The sequence below is a fragment of the Hemiscyllium ocellatum genome, chromosome 6, assembly GCF_020745735.1.
Source record: "Hemiscyllium ocellatum isolate sHemOce1 chromosome 6, sHemOce1.pat.X.cur, whole genome shotgun sequence".
Taxonomy (NCBI): Eukaryota; Metazoa; Chordata; class Chondrichthyes; order Orectolobiformes; family Hemiscylliidae; genus Hemiscyllium; species Hemiscyllium ocellatum.
The window spans coordinates 117,489,915-117,508,716 of NC_083406.1; the positions used below are offsets into that span (position 1 = coordinate 117,489,915).

At 42.0% G+C, this 18,802-nt stretch overlaps 1 protein-coding gene across 4 annotated transcripts in view; it reads left to right on the forward strand.

Moving 5' to 3' along the window:
• pak1 (p21 protein (Cdc42/Rac)-activated kinase 1) overlaps positions 1-18,802 on the forward strand; it is a 228,122-nt gene that overhangs the window by 187,309 nt on the left and 22,011 nt on the right. For all 4 annotated transcript variants that reach the window (XM_060826298.1, XM_060826297.1, XM_060826299.1 and 1 more), the window contains 7 exons: positions 3,944-3,981; positions 5,958-6,071; positions 10,245-10,422; positions 12,006-12,069; positions 12,534-12,582; positions 12,681-12,793; positions 16,101-16,218. In XM_060826298.1, the coding sequence (XP_060682281.1) occupies positions 3,944-3,981; positions 5,958-6,071; positions 10,245-10,422; positions 12,006-12,069; positions 12,534-12,582; positions 12,681-12,793; positions 16,101-16,218 (674 nt within the window). The remainder of the gene's footprint in view (positions 1-3,943; positions 3,982-5,957; positions 6,072-10,244; positions 10,423-12,005; positions 12,070-12,533; positions 12,583-12,680; positions 12,794-16,100; positions 16,219-18,802) is intronic.

The window sequence follows — 18,802 nt, forward strand, 5'->3', positions numbered from 1 at the left end:
ACAGATCCCAGCACTTTTCCAGACCCCTGCCCACTAACACCTACAACCTCTGCCTGATATCTAACAGCATAGAGCTATCCAATGCTCTTGTTGTGTAAAAAAAAACTGCCAATGCTGGAAATCTGAAATAAAAACAGAAATTGCTGGAGAAACTCAGCAGGTCTGGCACCATCTGTGGAGAGAGAGCAGAGTTAGCTTTTCAAATCCAATGACTTTCTTAAGAATTAAGTCTGAAGGTCTATGAGGAAAGATTAAATGGATTAAGCCTATATAGGCCAGATTTTTGAAAAATGGCTGTTGGATCTCATTCAAACAAAATCAAGTTCTTGCGGGGATTCAGAAGAAAAATGTTTGCCTTGGCTGACTAATGGTCTCGGACCAGAAGAAGCTGCCTCAGCATGTGGCACAGCTGAAAAATGTGTTGCTGGAAAAGCGCAGTAGGTCAGACAGCATCAAAGGAACAGGATAATCGATATTGCGGGCATAATCCCTTCTCGGGAATGAGGAAGGTGTGCCAAGCAGGCTAAGATAAAAAGTAAGGAGGAAGGACTTGGGGGAAGGGCGTTGGGAATGTGATAGGTGGAAGGAGGTTAAAGTGAGGGTGATAGGCCGGAGAGGGGGTTGGGGCGGAGAGGTTTTTTAGATTAGATTAGATTACTTACAGTGTGGAAACAGGCCCTTCGGCCCAACAAGTCCACACCGACCCGCCGAAGCGCAACCCACCTATACCCCTACATATACCCCTTACCTAACACTACGGGCAATTTAGCATGGCCAATTCACCTGACCCGCACATCTTTGGACTGTGGGAGGAAACCGGAGCATCCGGAGGAAACCCACGCAGACACGGGGAGAAGGTGCAAACTCCACACAGTCAGTCGCTTGAGTCGGGAATTGAACCCAGGTCCCTGGCGCTGTGAGGCAGCAGTGCTAACCACTGTGCCACCGTGCCACCCGGTGAAGGTCGGGAAGAAGATTGCAGGTCAAGAAGGCGGTGCTGAGTCTGAAGGTGGGGACTGAGAAAAGGTGGGGGGAGGGGGAAATGAGGAAGCTGGAGAAAGCTACATTCATCCCTTGTGGTTGGAGGGTTCCTCGGCTGAAGATGAGGTGTTCTTCCTCCAAGTGTTGTGTTGCCATGATCTGGCGATGGAGGAGGCCAAGGACCTGCATGTCCTTGGCAGAGTGGGAGGGGGAGTTAGTGTTCAGACACGGGGTGGTTGGGTTGGTTGGTGCAGGTGTCCCAGAGGTGTTCTCTGAAACATTCCGCAAGTAGGCGGCCTGTCTCCCCAATGTAGAGGAGGCCAAGTCGGGTGCAGCGGATGCAGTAAATGATGTGTGCGCAGGTGCAGGTGAATTTGTGACGGATATGGAAGGATCCCTTGGGGGGGATGTGAGGGGGGAGGTGTGGGCGCGGGTTTTGAATTTCTTGCTGTCGCAGAGGAAGATGCTGGGAGTGGAGGTTGGGTTGGTGGTGTGTGTGTGAATCTGACGAGGGAGTCACCGAAGGAGTGGTCTTTCCGGAACGCTGAAGGGGAGGGGAGGGGAGGGAAGGAAAATATATCCTTGGTGGTGGAAATGATGAAGGATGATTATGTATCTGGAGATTGGTAAGTGAGGACCAGTGGGGTTCTGTCCTGGTGGCGATTGGAGGGGCGGGGTTCAAGGGCGGAGAAGCAGGAAGTGGAGGAGATGCGGTGGAGAGCATCGTCAACCACGTGTTATGACAGACCCGCGGGGTCCCGTCTTTGCGAATGTGTCACAGGCCTGCACACGTCTGAGGGGAAATTGCGGTCTTTGAAGAAGGAGGCCATCTGGGCTGTGCGGTGTTGGAATTGGTCCTCCTGGGAGCAGATGCGGCGGGGCGAAGGAATTGGGAATATGGGATAGCATTTTTACAGGTGGCAGGGTGGGAGGAGGTGTATTCTAGGTAGCTGTGGGGGTCAGTCTATAGTAAATGTACGTGTTGAGTCGGTCGCCCGAGATCGAAATGGAGAGGTCTAGGAAGGGGAGGGAGGAGTCTGAGACAGTCCAGGTAAATTTGAGGTCGGGATGGAAGGTGTTAGTAAAGTGGATGAACTGTTCAACCTCCTTGTGGGAGCACGAGGCAGCGCCGATACAGTCATCAATGTAACGGAGGAAAAGGTGGGGGGGTGGTGCCAGTGTAGCTGCGGAAGATGGACTTTTCCACATATCCGATGAAGAGGCAGGCATGTCTGGGGCCCATGCCCCGCAATTTACCCTCAGATGTGGTTGATGATGCTCTCCACCACATCTCCTCCACTTCCCGCTCCTCTGCCCTTGAACCCTGCCCTTCCAATCGCCACCAGGACAGAACCCCACCGGTTCTCACCTACCAACCCACCAACCTCCAGATACATCGTATCATCCTTCGTCATTTCCGCCAACTCCAAACAGACCCCACCACCAAAGATATATTTCCCTTCCCTCCCCTCCCCTATCAGCATTCCGGAAAGACCACTCCCTCTGCGAATCCCTCGTCAGGTCCACACACCCCACCAAACCAATCTCCACTCCCGGCACCCTCCCCTGCAACTGCAAGAAATGCAAAACTTGCGCCCACACCTCACTTCCCTCTAAGGCCCCAAGTGATCCTTACAAATCCATCACAAATTCACCTGCACCTTCACACACATCATTTACTGCATCTGCTGCACCTGATGTGGCCTCCTGCACATTGGGAAGACAGGCCGCCTACTTGCGGAACGTTTCAGGGAACACCTCTGGGACGTCCGCACCAACCAACCCAACCGCCCCGTGGATGAACGCTGTAACCTCCCCCCCCCCCCCCCCCCACCGGAGGAAGAGCGCCTCATCTTCTACCTAGGAACCCTCCAACCAAAAGGGATGAATGCAGATTTCTCCAGCTTCCTCATTTCCTCCCACCCCCCCACCCCTTTATTTCAACCCTCGGACTTGGCACCACCTTCTTGACCTGCAATCTTCTTCCCGACCTCTCCGCGCCCCACCCCCTCTCCGACCTATCACCCTCACCTTAACCTCCTTCTACCTATCGCATTCTCAACGCCTCTCCCCTAAGTCCCTCCTCCCTGCTTTTTATCTTAGCTTGCTTGGCACACCTTCCTCATTCCTAAAGAAGGGCTTATGCCCGAAACTTCAATTCTCCTGCTCCTTGGATGCTGTCTGACCTGCTGCGCTTTTCCACCAACACATTTTTCAGCTCTGATCACTAGCATCTGCAGTCCTCACTTTCTCCTTTCAGAATATGGCACAGGCCATTTAGACTGAGATGAGGAGGAATTCATCAGCGGATGGTGAATCTTTGGAATTCTAATTCCAGAGGACTCTGGATCCTCAGTCATTGAGCGTGTTTGAGACTAAGATTAACATTTTGTACATCTTGAAAGCATTAAGAGTTAAGGACAAAATGCAGGAAAATGGTGTTGAAGTAGATGATCATCTGGTTGAACCAGCTCTGTCGGCCTGTGTGGTTGACTCTTGAACCATTTTTAAAAATATTCTGTTTATTCTTTGAAGCCTATGTCTTTGGATGTACTTTTGGGCAACTGTCCCAACATCTCTGCTTGGCTTGCTGTCGAATCTTGACCTCGTGCCTTAGTAGATTCCTTGTTATAGTATGTCCAAGCTGTAAGTGCGTTTATAAAAATGTTCCTGTCTTTGGACATTTGGTATGCTACACCATCCTTTTATTAATTATTTTAGTTTAATCATTTTATCTCATTTCCTCTTAGCCTCAAATACTAAGACCTATCTTGCTTTGCTGCAGCCTTTGTGTTCCCATAGTGCTGCTAGCTAGAGTTCCAGGTTGGGTGAGTTGCAGAGCATCGCAGTGCGTGCAACTTGAGTGATTTGAGCCCCACAGACTGTGGCAATATTTTATGATGTTTGAATTTTTGTTCCAGTAGTAAACTTGTAACACGAATCTATCCTCTGTTTTCTGCAGATAAAACAACAGATGGGTATGCTTCTTCAAATGCACTGGTAAGTTATTTTATTCAAATTGTTGTGTTAATGGTGGTTTGGAAATGGTTTCTTTTACAATTGGCATCGCCGATAAGTGGTGCTCATGGTCAAAAGCTTTTATTGTCCTTTTCCCTGACCGCTGTTGCTCTGGGAATTAGAGACTAGAATCCATTTGTGGGATTCTAGGGATTTGTATGTCAAGAACATTTCAGAACAGTGTTCCCTCACTTACTGTGCGTGGTCAAACTGCATGGCCTCAAGAGTACTGAGCATCTTCGAGGTATTGTTGTATGCAGCTTGTTTGATCTGCATGGAAATTTCCCAGTTGCTGCTTAGTGATGCACCTTTGTGTTGTTTACGGGTGAGATACAGGTTAAGATCTTAACGAAATGTTTAGGTGCTTGATTTGTAGAATAACTCCATATCATAGGAAAATATTTCAGAAACTACTTGTGTGTTTTAAGAATGGAATATACAAGCTTGAACAAAATATCTGAGCCAAGTAATGTGCTTTGTGAAAATGAAATATCAGCAGCTGTGCTAGTCCAGTTAGATTGCAAATACACTGAGTTGTAAAAATACGAAAAAGAGAATTTTTCCAGAATTTGATATTGTTAGATTGCAGAGTTAATCTGGATTTACTGTATAAACGCACAAGCTGTTGGAGAAGAAAAGACCAAGATGCGCTTAGCTGATCTGTGCCGTTCTGATAGTCATAATAGAGTCGCAGAGAAAGGTCATTCGACTGAGCACATCTGCACTGGTGAAAAACACCAACCTAATTATTTTAATCTCAAGAACGTTACTGGGTCTTTAGATTTCTGGACCAGCAGCAGTACCACTCGACCTTCAGTTGTCCTGATTTGTATCGTAGACTATTAACAATGTTAACATGATGTTGATCAACTGTTGATATAATGGAGTTGTTGACTAACTAGAGCAATTGATCTGCAACAGACCCAGATGTGAAGTGAGGAAAATCATGGTGGCAGAGAGCTTTGGGAATCAGAAGTTGAAAAATCACTTGTTCTTTCCTAGAACATGTAGAAGTTACTCCTATTTTAATGATCTGAATTGTCTTTCAAGCATCTGTAGTTTGTAATGTGTAAATACTCATGTACCAATTTCCAAAGCACTGGTGTAGTCTATATTACCACTTTTCTTCAGAACTTTAGTATCCATATTGCATTTCCTCCTCTTATTCCGACCCTTTATTCCCTCAATCGAATGTTCTCTACTGATTCCTCTGAATTGCTACTTTACCTTTTCCTAGCAAACCAATAATTGAATGTGGCTGATGGGTCTTTTAACAGTCGTAAATGCTTGCATTAAGGGCCCCTAAGGAATAAACCAGGGTATTAAAACGGCATATTTTTAACTCAAAGAACACAGAGGCATAGTGGTAATGTCTAGTCAGCCCAAGGTCTTGGCTAAGTTTCAGGGAGTACAGCTTCATATCCTACCATGGCAACTAGTGGACTTTAAATTCAATCAATAAATCGGAATATCAAGCTAATCCCGTTCATAGTGACCGTATGAACTATCATAGTTTCTTAAAACAATGGTTTATCTGGTTTAGTGAAGTAATGTCTTTTAGGGAAGGTATTCTACCAACCTTACCTGGTCTCTGACCTACTCATGACTCCACATCCACAGCAATGTGGTTGATTCTTAAGTGCTGTCTGAAATGGTTAAGATCCTCAGTTCAAGGCCAATTAGGAATAATTAAGGGGACCAAGGATTATGGAGAGAAGACGGGAGAATGGGGCTGGGAGATACATCAGCCATGATCAAATAACAAAGCAGACCTGATGGGTCAAATGACCTAATTATGTCCCAAAACTTATGATCCAAGGCAACAAATACTTTTACTGCTGTAAGTCTAGAGTTCCCCTATGACTGAAGTTCCACAATCATGGTAATGGTCTAGTAAAATGAAGTACATTTGGTAAAAGCAAAGTGTGTTATTTGAGTAACCATGCCTTTATCTGCAGAGTACTAAGAATGTGTCAGAATCTCCAGCTGTGCCTCCAGTTTCGGAAGACGATGATGAAGATGAAAGTGTTCCACCGCCTGCAATTGCACCACGACCAGAACACACCAAATCGGTCAGTACACCTTATAACACAAGGAGCAGGAGAGGGGTATTCAATAATATCTTGGCTGAATGTTTACATGAATGCTACTTATCCACCTTATCCACATTCAGTATCTTAAACATGTACTTATTGTACCTTTTAATGTATTCATTGATTGAGTATCCACAAACTCTAGAGTAGAGAATTTCCAAAGATTAACAGCCCTTCTTAGCTCAACACTCTGAGACAAAGACCCTTGATTCTCTGCTGTTCAGCCCTGAAGAGTTTTCAATTAGACCATCTCTCCTCATTCTTCTCAATTCCAGAAAATATAAGGGCTTAGTTCTCCTTGGGGGAGATCTCTTATTGTAGAAATGTAGGAATCAATCTGGCACCTGCCAAGGAGCAGCACATGAGAATTTTTAATTAACTATTGTAGGCACAGACCTCTTTGAGGTACTAAACTGACTCTATTATATACTACCTCAAAATGGTTTCCCCACCTGAGAGAAGTTCCTTATTGTCAATGATTTTGTTCTTTCCTGTACATTAACACCAAAAAGAATGTTTCTGTAGTGGTGTTGGCTTCTAATGCCTTGCTGAAATAATCAACGAGGCTGCAGGTGTCATCAGACAGTGTCAATCCCTGTGTGACTTTCCATTCATGGTACTGGACAGTAATGAGGCAGACTGACCCTGGTTAGAACCATGCCCTGCTTTGTGTTGCCCATCTGACATTTGCAGGACCCAAGTGCCTTGCTACCACCTTCAGTTGAAATTGGCTGACTCTGCGCAGATGGACTTTTGACATCTTAGTGGTATTATGACTGAAGGGCTACTTTTTTATTTATATGGCTGGATGTGCAGTTATAATTTAATGTCAAGGTTGGTCATTTTTATTTACAGTCGCTTGGGAGGTCTGGTGTTGTGAGGTTGATCTGTTATCAGTCTGAAGGAGGTGGAGAAACAAAGAAATTAGAGTATGAGAGAAAACAAGCTACAAAGCTAAAAACAGATAGCGAGAGTTTCTATAGCTGTTTAAAAGGTAAATGTGTAGCTGAATTGAGTGTTGGTCTTCTGAAGCAGGAGATTTTTTTTTAAAAACAACAAAAGATTACCAAAAAAAGGGAGAAAATAGACTTTGAGGGTAAACCAGCAATTGACATAAAAATTGACCTTAAAAGTTATAAATATATACGAGAAAGGTCAAATGAACATTGGCCTTGGAGAACAAGGTTAGGGAAATAATGGGGAATCAGAAGATGGCAGAGGAGTTGAGTAAATATTTTGCATTGGTCTTCACAGCAGAAGGCATCACAAAAATACGAAATAATCAAGGTAAAAGGAATATAATAACTATCACCAGACAAAAGATGCCACAGAAACTAATGAGGCTCAAGGCTAATGAGTCAGTTTGCCCTGATGGATTGCAGCCTAGCATTTTAAAAGAAGTGGCTACAGAGTCGTTGCATTAGTAACAATCTTGCAAGAATCTTTCAATTTTGGAAAAGTCCCAGAGAATTGAAAAACTCCAACATAATTCCCTTTTGTTTAAAAAGTGAGAGACTCAAAAGCAGATGATGATAGGGCAGTTAGCTTATCACTTGTTGGGAGAATATTGGATTCTATTGTAAAGGATGTGATAGCAGAGCATTTACAAATACATAATATAAACATGGAGGGGAAATCATGCCTGATTGATTAATTAGAATTCATTGATTAGCAAGCAGGATAGTTAGAGTAAAAAGCGGATGTAATCTATTTAGGTTTCCATAAGGCACCACGTGTAAGATTGTTTGATAACATAGGAGCTTATGGTGTTAGGACAGCATATTACTATGGGTAGAGGATTGGCTAACTAGTAGAAAATGGAGTTAGGTTAAGAGTGTCATCCTAAAAATGCCAATCTAACAAGTGGAGGAATCAGTGTTGGGGGTCACAGTTATTTACAATATGTGTTAATGACCTGGATGATGGAAGTGGATGTATCACCGTGTTTGCGGATGACACAAAAGATTAAGTGTATAGACAAAAGCTAGGCAGATAGATTTATAATGTTGTAAAAGGGGAAGTTATTCACAGCAGGTAGGATAGAGGAGCTGAATATTGCTTAAATGGAATGGAGGAAGACTGTAAGACATTAAATGCTGAGAAGTTATTTTTCTTTATGGGAGAGTCAAGACCAGTAGGCACAATCTGAGTATAGATGGCCTACTTAAGACAGAGGTGAGGAGGAAACTTTTCGACGGGGAGTGAATCTGTGGTTTTTTTTATTGCAAAAGCTGGATTGTTAAGTATCCATCTTAGCCTAGAATATACTTAATCAGTTACAGAATCAAGAGTCATATGGAAAATGCAGGAAAGTGGAGTAGAGGGTTACCAGATCAGCCATGATCTCACTGAAAGGTGGAGCTGACTGCATGGGCTGTATGGCTGACTTCTGCTCCTACATCTGATGGTCACAGTTGAGATCTGCATTATCTGGAAAACTCTTCTAAATTTTAAAACTTGCAACTGTCTAGTAAAGCGTTTTGACTTTTCTTCAGAGTAGATGTGGAGAAGTGTATGCAAATGGGTGAAAATGATGGGAATTCCATAATTCCAAATGCAGAAATGCCGATGAAAATAAATGAAAGTTGTAACCCTGAGACATTAATGCATCAACGCACTACAACCCCATCAGCACAGTGTTAACAATGTAATCGACAATGCACATCAATGTGAGAGAGATGTTCTAACAGGAAATAATTTTGAGTCTGAAATATGTTCAAAGAATAGCCTCTGTGTAGTGCAGCCACAAGTGATAAACAGCAATGAGTGGTAATCGTAAGTGGTTGCCTCCCAAGTGTCTGTTTTGATCTATAATTAAAACATTTTTGTCCATCAATTAAAATGGCTTTTACTGAAGCGAATGCATTGTGATTTTATACTGATAAACAAAATGTGGCTCATTCATCTGGAGCATCCTGTACAATCAAACTTAAACGGCAATTAATTTTTATCTCTATGCACGACAAGGAGAGATGAATTAGAAATTATTTGCACTTGTCAAAAAAGTAATTGGAATGATTTTCTTTTTATGTAATATCACTTCCAGGACGAAGAGCATTTATCTCATGAGTTTGAATCTATTTTGTAAACCCTGTTCTCGTTTTCCCTAACATCTCTTGGAAAAATCTGTTTGGTAAACAAAGTAAGATTCTTTCTTGTCAAGATATCACCCGTTCTAATCTCTGTTTAATATCTCTGGCTTGGATATACAGTTGACTGTAGCCAGAATAAAAATAGTGTTGGAGAAATTAACATCTGTGGCAAGAGAAACATAGTGAACATTTCCAGATTTGAAGAACTGGCCCTTCAGCCCATTGAGTATGTGCTGCCAAAACTATACTACGACCTACATTAGTCCCATTTTCCCACACGAGGCCCATATTCTTGAACGTTATGACACTTCAAGAGCTCATCCAAGTACTTTTAAAGGTTGTGAAGTTTCCTGCCTCAACTACCCTCCCAGGCAGTGCATTCCAGACCCCCACCACCTTGTGGCTGAAACATATTTTCCTCAAACCCCCTCCTACACCTCCTGCCTTTCCACCCACAAGTGTGTCCCCTTGATTTTGACCTTTCAGCTGAGGGGAACAGCTGCTTTCAGTCCATCCTTGCATACCCCTCATTGTCCTCCATACCTCTGTTAGGCTTCTCTTGACCTTCTCTGCTCCAAAGAAAACATACCAGGCTCAATGTTAATTCTATTTATAGCCCTTCAGGTTCTGCTGGACCCTGCTGAGTTTCTCCAGCACTTTCTGTTTATATTTCAGATTTCCAGCATCAACAGTATTTTGCTTTTATTGGAGTGTGACTCAAGTGTTTTATTTCTAGTTGAATTACCCCATATTGCTTACTGCCTGGTTGCACCTATTTTGGAATAGTACTTATGTAGGATATATACCTATATGATACAATCCTATAGCTGATTATATTGTTCTATATTGTCAGGATGAGTTGCCTTCTTTAGGAGAGGAGAAAACTGAACCAATTCTTCATTGATCAAGTGCGATATGCAAGTACTTCCCTTGCGTCACAAAGCTTCCTATGAATACCACAGCGAATTTTTTTGTTTTTATTCATGTCATTTTCTTTCCCTTCAAGCTTGTCCCTTTATCCTGAACCTTATGCCTATTTCCTTTCTTCCCTTTCCTGTAGATGTATACACGGTCTGTGATAGACCCTATCCCTCTTCCACCCACCAAAGATGCAGCCACGTCTCCCATCTCCTCGCCCTCTGAGAATAACACCACCCCTTCGAACACCTTAACGAGGAATGCAGAGAAACAAAAGAAAAAGACCAAAATGACAGATGAAGAGATATTGGAAAAATTGAGTATGTTAACCATCGAACTTAACCTTGCTTCATGTTTGCACACTGAACTGAGTTGGAAACCGGCCTTTTTGTTTTTGCTACAGAAGGTGTGAGTTCAAATCTAGCTCAGACTGGTCAGATGCAAGTCTCCTTTCTGCGAGTTGCAGCATCAGCCAAGCGGATATGGCCCCAGTTTGACTGACCTGACTTGATAATGATTTGGTACTAAATGGCAAACTTGCTTGGAGAAGCCACTAGGTCAACTAGTGTGGATATACAAGTATCACAGTGGTGGGATTGAGGGATGGACAGGAGGGAGTTCTGTTCTGCACCTGATGCTTGCTAATACCAGTTATTTAGTACTTCACAGCAGAGCCAGGTAAAAGTGAGCTGTTCATTGCTCTGTGGTATAGTATTGCTTTTTAGTGTTCGTTCACCCCTACATTATTTTCTCTCCATATACTCTTGTTAAAATTGATTCTTTGTAAGGGTGTTATTACATTGGCATCAGTCCTCTATACCTGTATACCACCTTACAATCTGCCAAAATGTGAGTGACAGTGACCAGTCCACTGACTATTACCCCATCTGTAGTTTCCCTGAGATCCTGGGTTAGATTTTATTGTTATGAACTGGTTTATTAGGCCACTTCAGTGGTCATTGAGCTCATTATAGAGTGGTCTGAAGTCAAGTTTTGATTATTACAGTGGTAGCAAGTTTAGTAAATAACCCAGAAGCTTTCCTGGTTGGTTTTGCTAGTGGCCAATCCCTAAACCAGATTTATTGCCCTGGTGGAAATTAAAAAAAGAGTTATCTGGTTGTTGCTGGAAAAGGTGACCTACATGTTATTCCAGTCCCACAGCAACAAAGCTGATTTTTAACTCCTCAATTTAAAGTCAAGGTTGTGTTATGAGGAGAGATTGTACAAATTAGGCCCGTTTACTCTACAAAATAGAAGGTCAAGGATGATCTGATGGAAGTCTTCAAGATATTAACGGGAAACGACAGGGTAGAAAAGATAAACAGTTTGCACTGGTTGGGGATTCCAGAACAAGGGGCGTTTGAGAATTAGGAATTAGACTATTTGGGAGAGATACTAGGAAGCGCTTCAACACACAAAGGGTGGTTGATTTTGGAACTCTTCTGCACAAATGGCTGTGGATGCTGGATCAGTTGTTAACTTTAAGTCTGAGATGAATGTTTGTTAAGCAAAGGGATTAAGAGACATGGGCCAAAGGCAGGTTTATGGAGTTAGAACACAAATCAGCCATGATTTCATTGAATAGTGGAACAAGCTGAGGGACTGAATGACCTACTCCCGTTATTATGAGGAATGGCAAAGAAATGTTGTTCTGATTGGCAAAGTCCTGATTCTGTTAATTAAATAACGGAAAGTAATCTACTAAAATATCGCAGCCTTTATATATTCCATATGTGCTTTTCCCCCTTTTTTTAAAATGGAAGTTTGTGGTTTTTTTAAAACACCTTCCAATCCATGGTTTGCCAAGAGATTGGGCAGTTGACATGCTTACATTGTTTCCCGTTTTTAAACATTGACTTTCTGAACAATGAGAATCTCTAACCTCCTTTTCCCAATCTCCTAGGGAGTATCGTAACAGTGGGTGATCCGAAAAAGAAGTACTCCAGATTTGAGAAAATTGGACAGGGGTTAGTATAAAGTTGTGTGTTTGATGTTGTGCAATCGAAAGTGCATTGCATTTCTGTTTGTCAAACTATGGATTACAACATTGGAACCTATTTCACTGTAATTCGTGATATCACAGGCTGCCTGTTTAACATGTAGTACCATTATGTCATTGAACCTGTTGAGTGCACTGAACACCCAGTGTTACCTTTCTAACATTGTAGACTTGGTGATGATTCAAAGAGCATTGATTTTTGAGTCCTCTGAAATGGTAGTTAATTGTTTTTAAACTGCCACTGGCCAAGTTTGTTCGTCTGACCTTTTTATGTCCTTATGTGACTCAGATCCTAATTTATTTTATACTGTTCCTGTGAAGCGAAGGTGCTTTACACTACAAGTTGCTAATTAAAATGAACCGTCTGCTACAATGGCAAATGATTCTTTCGTTTCAAATAATTTAAGCGTATTATTTGCTCTCCACCAACAGAGCTTCGGGCACAGTATACACGGCAATTGATATAGCCACAGGGCAAGAGGTAAGTGCAGCTAAATAAATCACTTGTGTGCAACCAGGATATGGCTTTGCTAAACTAAATCCAGGGATGACTTTTCTTTTGTTTCTTATTGTTTTCAGGTTGCTATCAAACAGATGAATTTACAACAACAACCCAAGAAAGAGTTGATTATTAATGAGATTCTGGTCATGAGGGAAAATAAAAATCCAAATATTGTTAATTATTTAGACAGGTGAGTAATTTCTACGTTCCAGGATCTGTCTCTGTCTCTCTCTCTGTCTCTGTCTCTCTCTCTGTGTGTCTCTCTCTCTCTCTCTCTCTCTCACTCTCTGTCTCTCTGTCTCTCTGTCTCTCTGTCTCTCTGTCTCTCTGTCTCTCTGTCTCTGTTTTATATACTCTAGTTGCAAGCACCTGAGCATAGAATGTCTCTCACGATTGTGTCTAATCTGACCATTTACATGTCCTGTCTGACTGGGTTGTCTAGATCTGTCGTTATGCCAGATTCCAAGTACAATATTGAGTATTTATCCCCACGATATATATGATCCATTGTGTCATTGTCAATAGATTATAATTCTTTAAAAAAGCTTTGAATCAAAATAATATTGTATTGCCATATAAATATTGTGTTTGCTGTGGTCAAGTTTTCATCTGTTGTAAAAAAAAAGTGTGCAATGTTACAATACAGAAATGAAGACTGGTGTGATATCACGTGTGCTTGAGCTTGTTCTCTCTGACAGCATCTCTGTTTCCCTGCCTTTTAGTAGAGCAAAGTTAGAAAAAGAATCTTTAAACTTTTATTGAACAATCATACACATTTATACCACTGACAGTAAAATTATGCTCTAAGATTATGCTTTAAATCACTGTTATATGTTGGGCAGTGTGTTACTTTGTGGAAAAAATAAATACTGAAACCCAAAATAAATGTACACACCAAAGAAGCTCATAACTATTTGTTAATTAAAGAAAAGTGGAGAAACAGGGCACACCTCCTGATCAAAGAAAATTCATTTTCCAAAATACCCAACCCATAACCATGAGGATCTCTCATTTCATTTCCCAACAACATTGGTATCTATTTGGCCTTTTGTTCAGAATTGCTCTCCCCTATCAGCTTTGCTCTGTGAATTAGTTTTTTTAAAAAAATCCTTTCTACAATGTTATGATGGTGGAGTTGCTGAACTAAAAATCCAGAGGTCTGGGCTCTCAAAATAAAAGTTGAATGCCATCTTAGCAGCTTTAGAATTGCAATTAAGGTCTTAAACAGTTAGATTGTCGTCAAAGACTCAATTGATTCATTAATTTAGGAAGGAAACTTAATGTTAATGTTCTATCCAATCAATGTTTTGTTTGAATCTCTCATCAATGTAATTAACTCTCTGCACCCTGTCAAGTGCCTAACAAGCTACTCCGTTGTTGAAGGTGAGCAATAAGGTCCTTGATGCAGTGGTGATGTCCCTACCATCGGGGACAGAAGGCCCAATTTCAAATTCTGTTGACCACATAGATGTCTCATAACATCTCCCAGAATCGGTTGATGCAAAAAATAAATTTGTTGATGCGTGCCCACGTTTTGGGCATTAATTAATGTTTTGCACCTTCCATCGATGTGACAGTAGTGTGTGAAGGGGTGCTTCATTAGACCTACTCATCAATTCAGAACTCAATTACACTTTAATCAATCTGAATGTTAGCATGGAGATGCCTCACACTACAGATGGGAAAAGAGTCTTCCATCGTTCAGTTGCACATTATATCCAGTGAAGAAGTTCTGAGTAGAAGCAGTGGCATTTCTTGGCGAGTTTTCAGAGGGGCTAAAATAGGAGGGTGTGTAAATCAACACGTGCATTCATTTAGCAGTAGCATTTAAACATGTGTCACTTCACTATGGACACTAAGTGAGACAGATGACAAAAATAAGTTTGGCAGAAGTAAATGTCCTAGCCAATTGGCGGCTCAGTGGTTAGCACTGCTGTCTCACAGCACCAAGGACCTTGTTTGATTCCAGCCTCGTAAACTGTCTGTGTGGAGTTTGCACATTCTCCCTGTAGTTGCATGGGTTTCCTCCAGGTGTTTCGGTTTTCTCCCACAATGCAGATTCGGTGGATTGGCCATGATAATTTGCCCATAGTGTCCAGGGATGTGCATGCTTGGTGGGGGTTGGGTTTGGGTAGGATGCTCTTTGGAGGATCAGTGCAGACTCAATGGGCTGAATTGCTTCTTCCCATACTATAGGGATTCTATGATTCTAATTGCTAACATGAATAAACAGAAGTAGAGTTGACAGTACTTGAGCAGAGAGATAGAGTTGATGTCTCGGATTATTGATCTTTAACCAGAATTGGAAGATACAGAAACAAAGGACAAATAAGAAACTAAAGGCAGAGGTGTGTCTGTGATTAGGTGGAGGAATGATTCAATGACAAATATGATATTGCAAGACAGAAAGAAATTAGCGTAGGGTCAGTGTTTATATACATCGGACACAGTGACAATGTCAGTGAATTAGTAATCTAAAGGCCCAGGCTTTGGGGAAAATCCTACCATGGCAACTACTATACTGCAATTCAAATTCAATCAATAAGTTTGCAACTGAAAGCTAGTTTCAGTAATGGTGACTGTGAAAGTATCATTGATGTGAAAACCCATCTATTTCACTAATGCCCTTAGCAGAGAGAAATCCCCCTTTGTTTCCCAATCTGGCCTACATGTGACTCCAGGCTCCTAGAACGGTGATTGACTCTTAACTACCCTTTGAAACAGCCTAGCAAGCTATTCAGTTAAAGAGAAATTGGAAATGAGCAACAAATGTTGGCCTTGCCAGTGATGTCCACAGCCCACGACACCATAGTGTTTCAGTGGTTAGCACTGCTGCCTCGCAGCGCCAGGGACCCAGGTTTGATTCCACCCTTGGGCAGTTGTGAAGAGCTTATGCTCAAAACGGCGACTCTCCTGCTCCTCAGATGCTGCCTGACCAGCTGTGCTTTTCCAGCACCACCGTTTTTGACTCTGAACTCCAGCATCTGCAGCCCTCACTTTCTCTTTGGGTAGCTGTGCAAACTCCACACAGGTATTCTCCCTGTTTCTGTGTGGGTTTCCTCTAGGTGCTCCGGCTCCCTCGCACAGTCCAAAAAGACACAGGTTAGATAGATTGGCCATACTAAATTCCCTGTAGTGTCCAGGGATGTAAAGACTGAGTGGGCTGGCCATGGGAAATGCAGGGTTACGGGGATAGATTAGGGGGATTGGTTGGGGTGGGATGCTTTTTGGAGGGTCAGTGTGATTGATGGGCCAATTGGCCTGCTTCCACACTGCAGAGATTCGAAGATACTAAAGGAAAAAATTTCTTTAAACAAAGATTTCCTCTACCATTCCCCAGTTATGAAGGAAGCTTATGGGCCTGAAATGTTAATGCTGACTAACATATGCTGGCTGACTGACAATTCCAACTTTTTACCACTTTACTGGTTTGTGAATAAAATGGCCGAGTTTTTCTGCAGTTTTTAGACCATTCACTGAGTTTTTCTTCCTGCTAGTTACCTCGTAGGAGATGAATTATGGGTGGTGATGGAGTACCTGGCAGGCGGTTCACTAACTGATGTCGTCACGGAAACCTGTATGGATGAAGGACAGATAGCGGCTGTCTGTAGAGAGGTGAGTCTTAGAGGCTGACATGAAGAACTTGATTTATGTAGCACCTTTCATGCCCTTGGTACATCCAAAGGAAAGCCATCAATGTGCCATTCAAATATAGTCAATGTTGTAATCATCTAACAATGGTATGGGGAAAGAAGAGACTGCAAATAAGCTGTTCTGAAAGATACCCTTTGTTGTAGAATCTCGAAGCATTGAAGAAGGTCCATTGTGTCTGTGCCAATCTTATTGAGGTCTGTACATACACAGTCGTTAACTTATTATAGTTTCCAAGTACTTGGGGTTGACAGCATACTAGGAGAATAAGAGCTGATTTTTTTTTAAAAAATCGAGCATTCGAACTGTGATCCCTTCAAACTTGGACCAGTGCTGGAGAAGTTAAAAAGGATGATAAACTGGAACAAGAGACTCGGGGCTGCACCGCTTGCCCCTAATCTCATTCACAAGCCTGTGAATGAGAAGCTTTCGCTGTAGATGCAGGCTCAGCTCTGCTCTGCCCATTCCTGTCCCTGAACTTGGAGAAGCCTCTAAAATCCTATATAGTCAGTTCTGCTAATTGACGAATTTATGCTAATTAATTAACGCAGTTGAAGAATTTAGACCATTATTTGTAGAACCTGAACCTTCCTTACCTATATTGGTTATAACATGATTCTGGCCCCATTAGTTTAAATGGCGAGGCTGTTGCATGACTTTCTTATAGCCCGAGATTGCACAACAGCAGAGCTGTCCCGTGATATTAGAACTGACTGCAGTAGGGTGATGATCAATTGAAACTGACTTAATACTTAAAGAAAAGCAACAGGAGCACACTTTCTTTTAAATTAAAATAATGGAAGTTATTTGACACGTTTTGTCAAAGCCTTTTGTTTTGCAGTAATCAGGATTTTGTTAGGAATACTAATGTAAAAGGGAGGGAGCAACACTTTACATAGTCTGAGAAGAGTTCTGATTTGATTGGTTAATGGACTGTGATTGTAGAAGTGTAACCATGGAGAATGCACCATGCAACTACTTAAAATTCATTCATGGCTGTCACTGGCTGGGCCGATTATATATTGCCCATATCAAGATGCTCTTGAGAAGACAGTTGCAAGCTGATACCTTGAACCGCTGCAGTCCATTTGGTTTGGGTAAACCCATAATGGCGATAGGTTGGGCATTCTGGTTGATTGACTAGCTCTACTTAAAACTAAACTAGGCACGCTAACTCTGGTCGAGGCATTGTCCGAGCAATTCACCAAAGAGTAGGTATCTCACGTTTTGTAACATTAAATCAGGTTTCACGTGTACACATAATTATCAAAGCAAAATATTGCAGATGCTGGAAATCTGAAATGAAAACACAGTGCTGGAAAATCTTGGCAGGTCTAGCAGTAACTGTGAAATGAGGAATGTGTCCAGTATATTCCTGCATGAAATTTCCAGTGTATGCAAGTGCGCATTGGTTGTCTGTTATTCTTAGCACAATCAGGATTTAGCAAATGTGGTCCATTCATTATTTACAAGATGTATAATCAAGAGAAGGTTATAATAAGACTAAGCAGAGCTGTTCGTTATTGTTTGATTTTATTAAAAGTAAAGCATTTGCGGGGGGTGGGGGGGGGAGATGTGTTTTCACTGGCAGGTGGACTTGTGATCAGCAGACATGGATTTTAGCAAAAAAAAAGCTTTTTTTTTCATGTAATGGGTGCTGTCATAAAGGGTGGAAAAAACAAATGGGACAGTCATTATCGAAAAGGAATTTGGTAAATGCACAAGTGGGAAAAAACCTACAAGGCCTCTTGGGAAAAGCAGGGAAATCACAACGACTCACTTCATTCCAGCACACACAGCCAGCATCAGCAGGATGGATAATTGGCCGTCTTCTACACTACTCTGATTCCAACCTACCTGCTATCTGTAATTATTAATATAGCTCATCACTTAGATGAACATCAACATTAGCATATTATTTGAAGCCTCATTTTTAAAAAGCCTGAGCAATTTTGAGATTCTGTTTAGAGCAAACAGTCGCTTGTTGAATACTGCATTTATTTCTGGTCTCCCTGCTATAGGAAAAATGTTCTGAAACTTGAATGAGTTCAGAAAATATTTACAAGAATGTCGTCTGGATTAGAGTGTTTAAGCTACAGGGAGAGGCTGAATAGGCTGGGGTTGTTTTCCCTGGACCATCGGAGGCTGAGGGGTGACCTTATAGAAAATCATGAGGGGCATGTCTCTGGTGAAGAGGCAAGGTCGTCTTTCCAGAATATGGGAATCCAAAACTAGAGGGCAATGGTTTAAGGTGAGATGGGCAAGGTGTAGAAGGGACCTAAAGGGCAACTTTTTCTCACAGAGGGTGGAGCTGCCAGAGGAAGTGGTGAAGGCTAGTACAATTGCAATATTTAAAAGGCATCTGAATGTGTATATGAATAGGAAGGGTTTAAGAGGGATATAGGCCAAGTGCTGGCAAATGGGACTAGATTAATTGAGGATATCTGGTTGGCACGGACAAGTTGGACCGAAGGGTATGTTTCCATGCTATACACCTCTATGACACGATAGCTTGTGTTCTAAGGAGAATAAAGGATAGGGTTCTCAC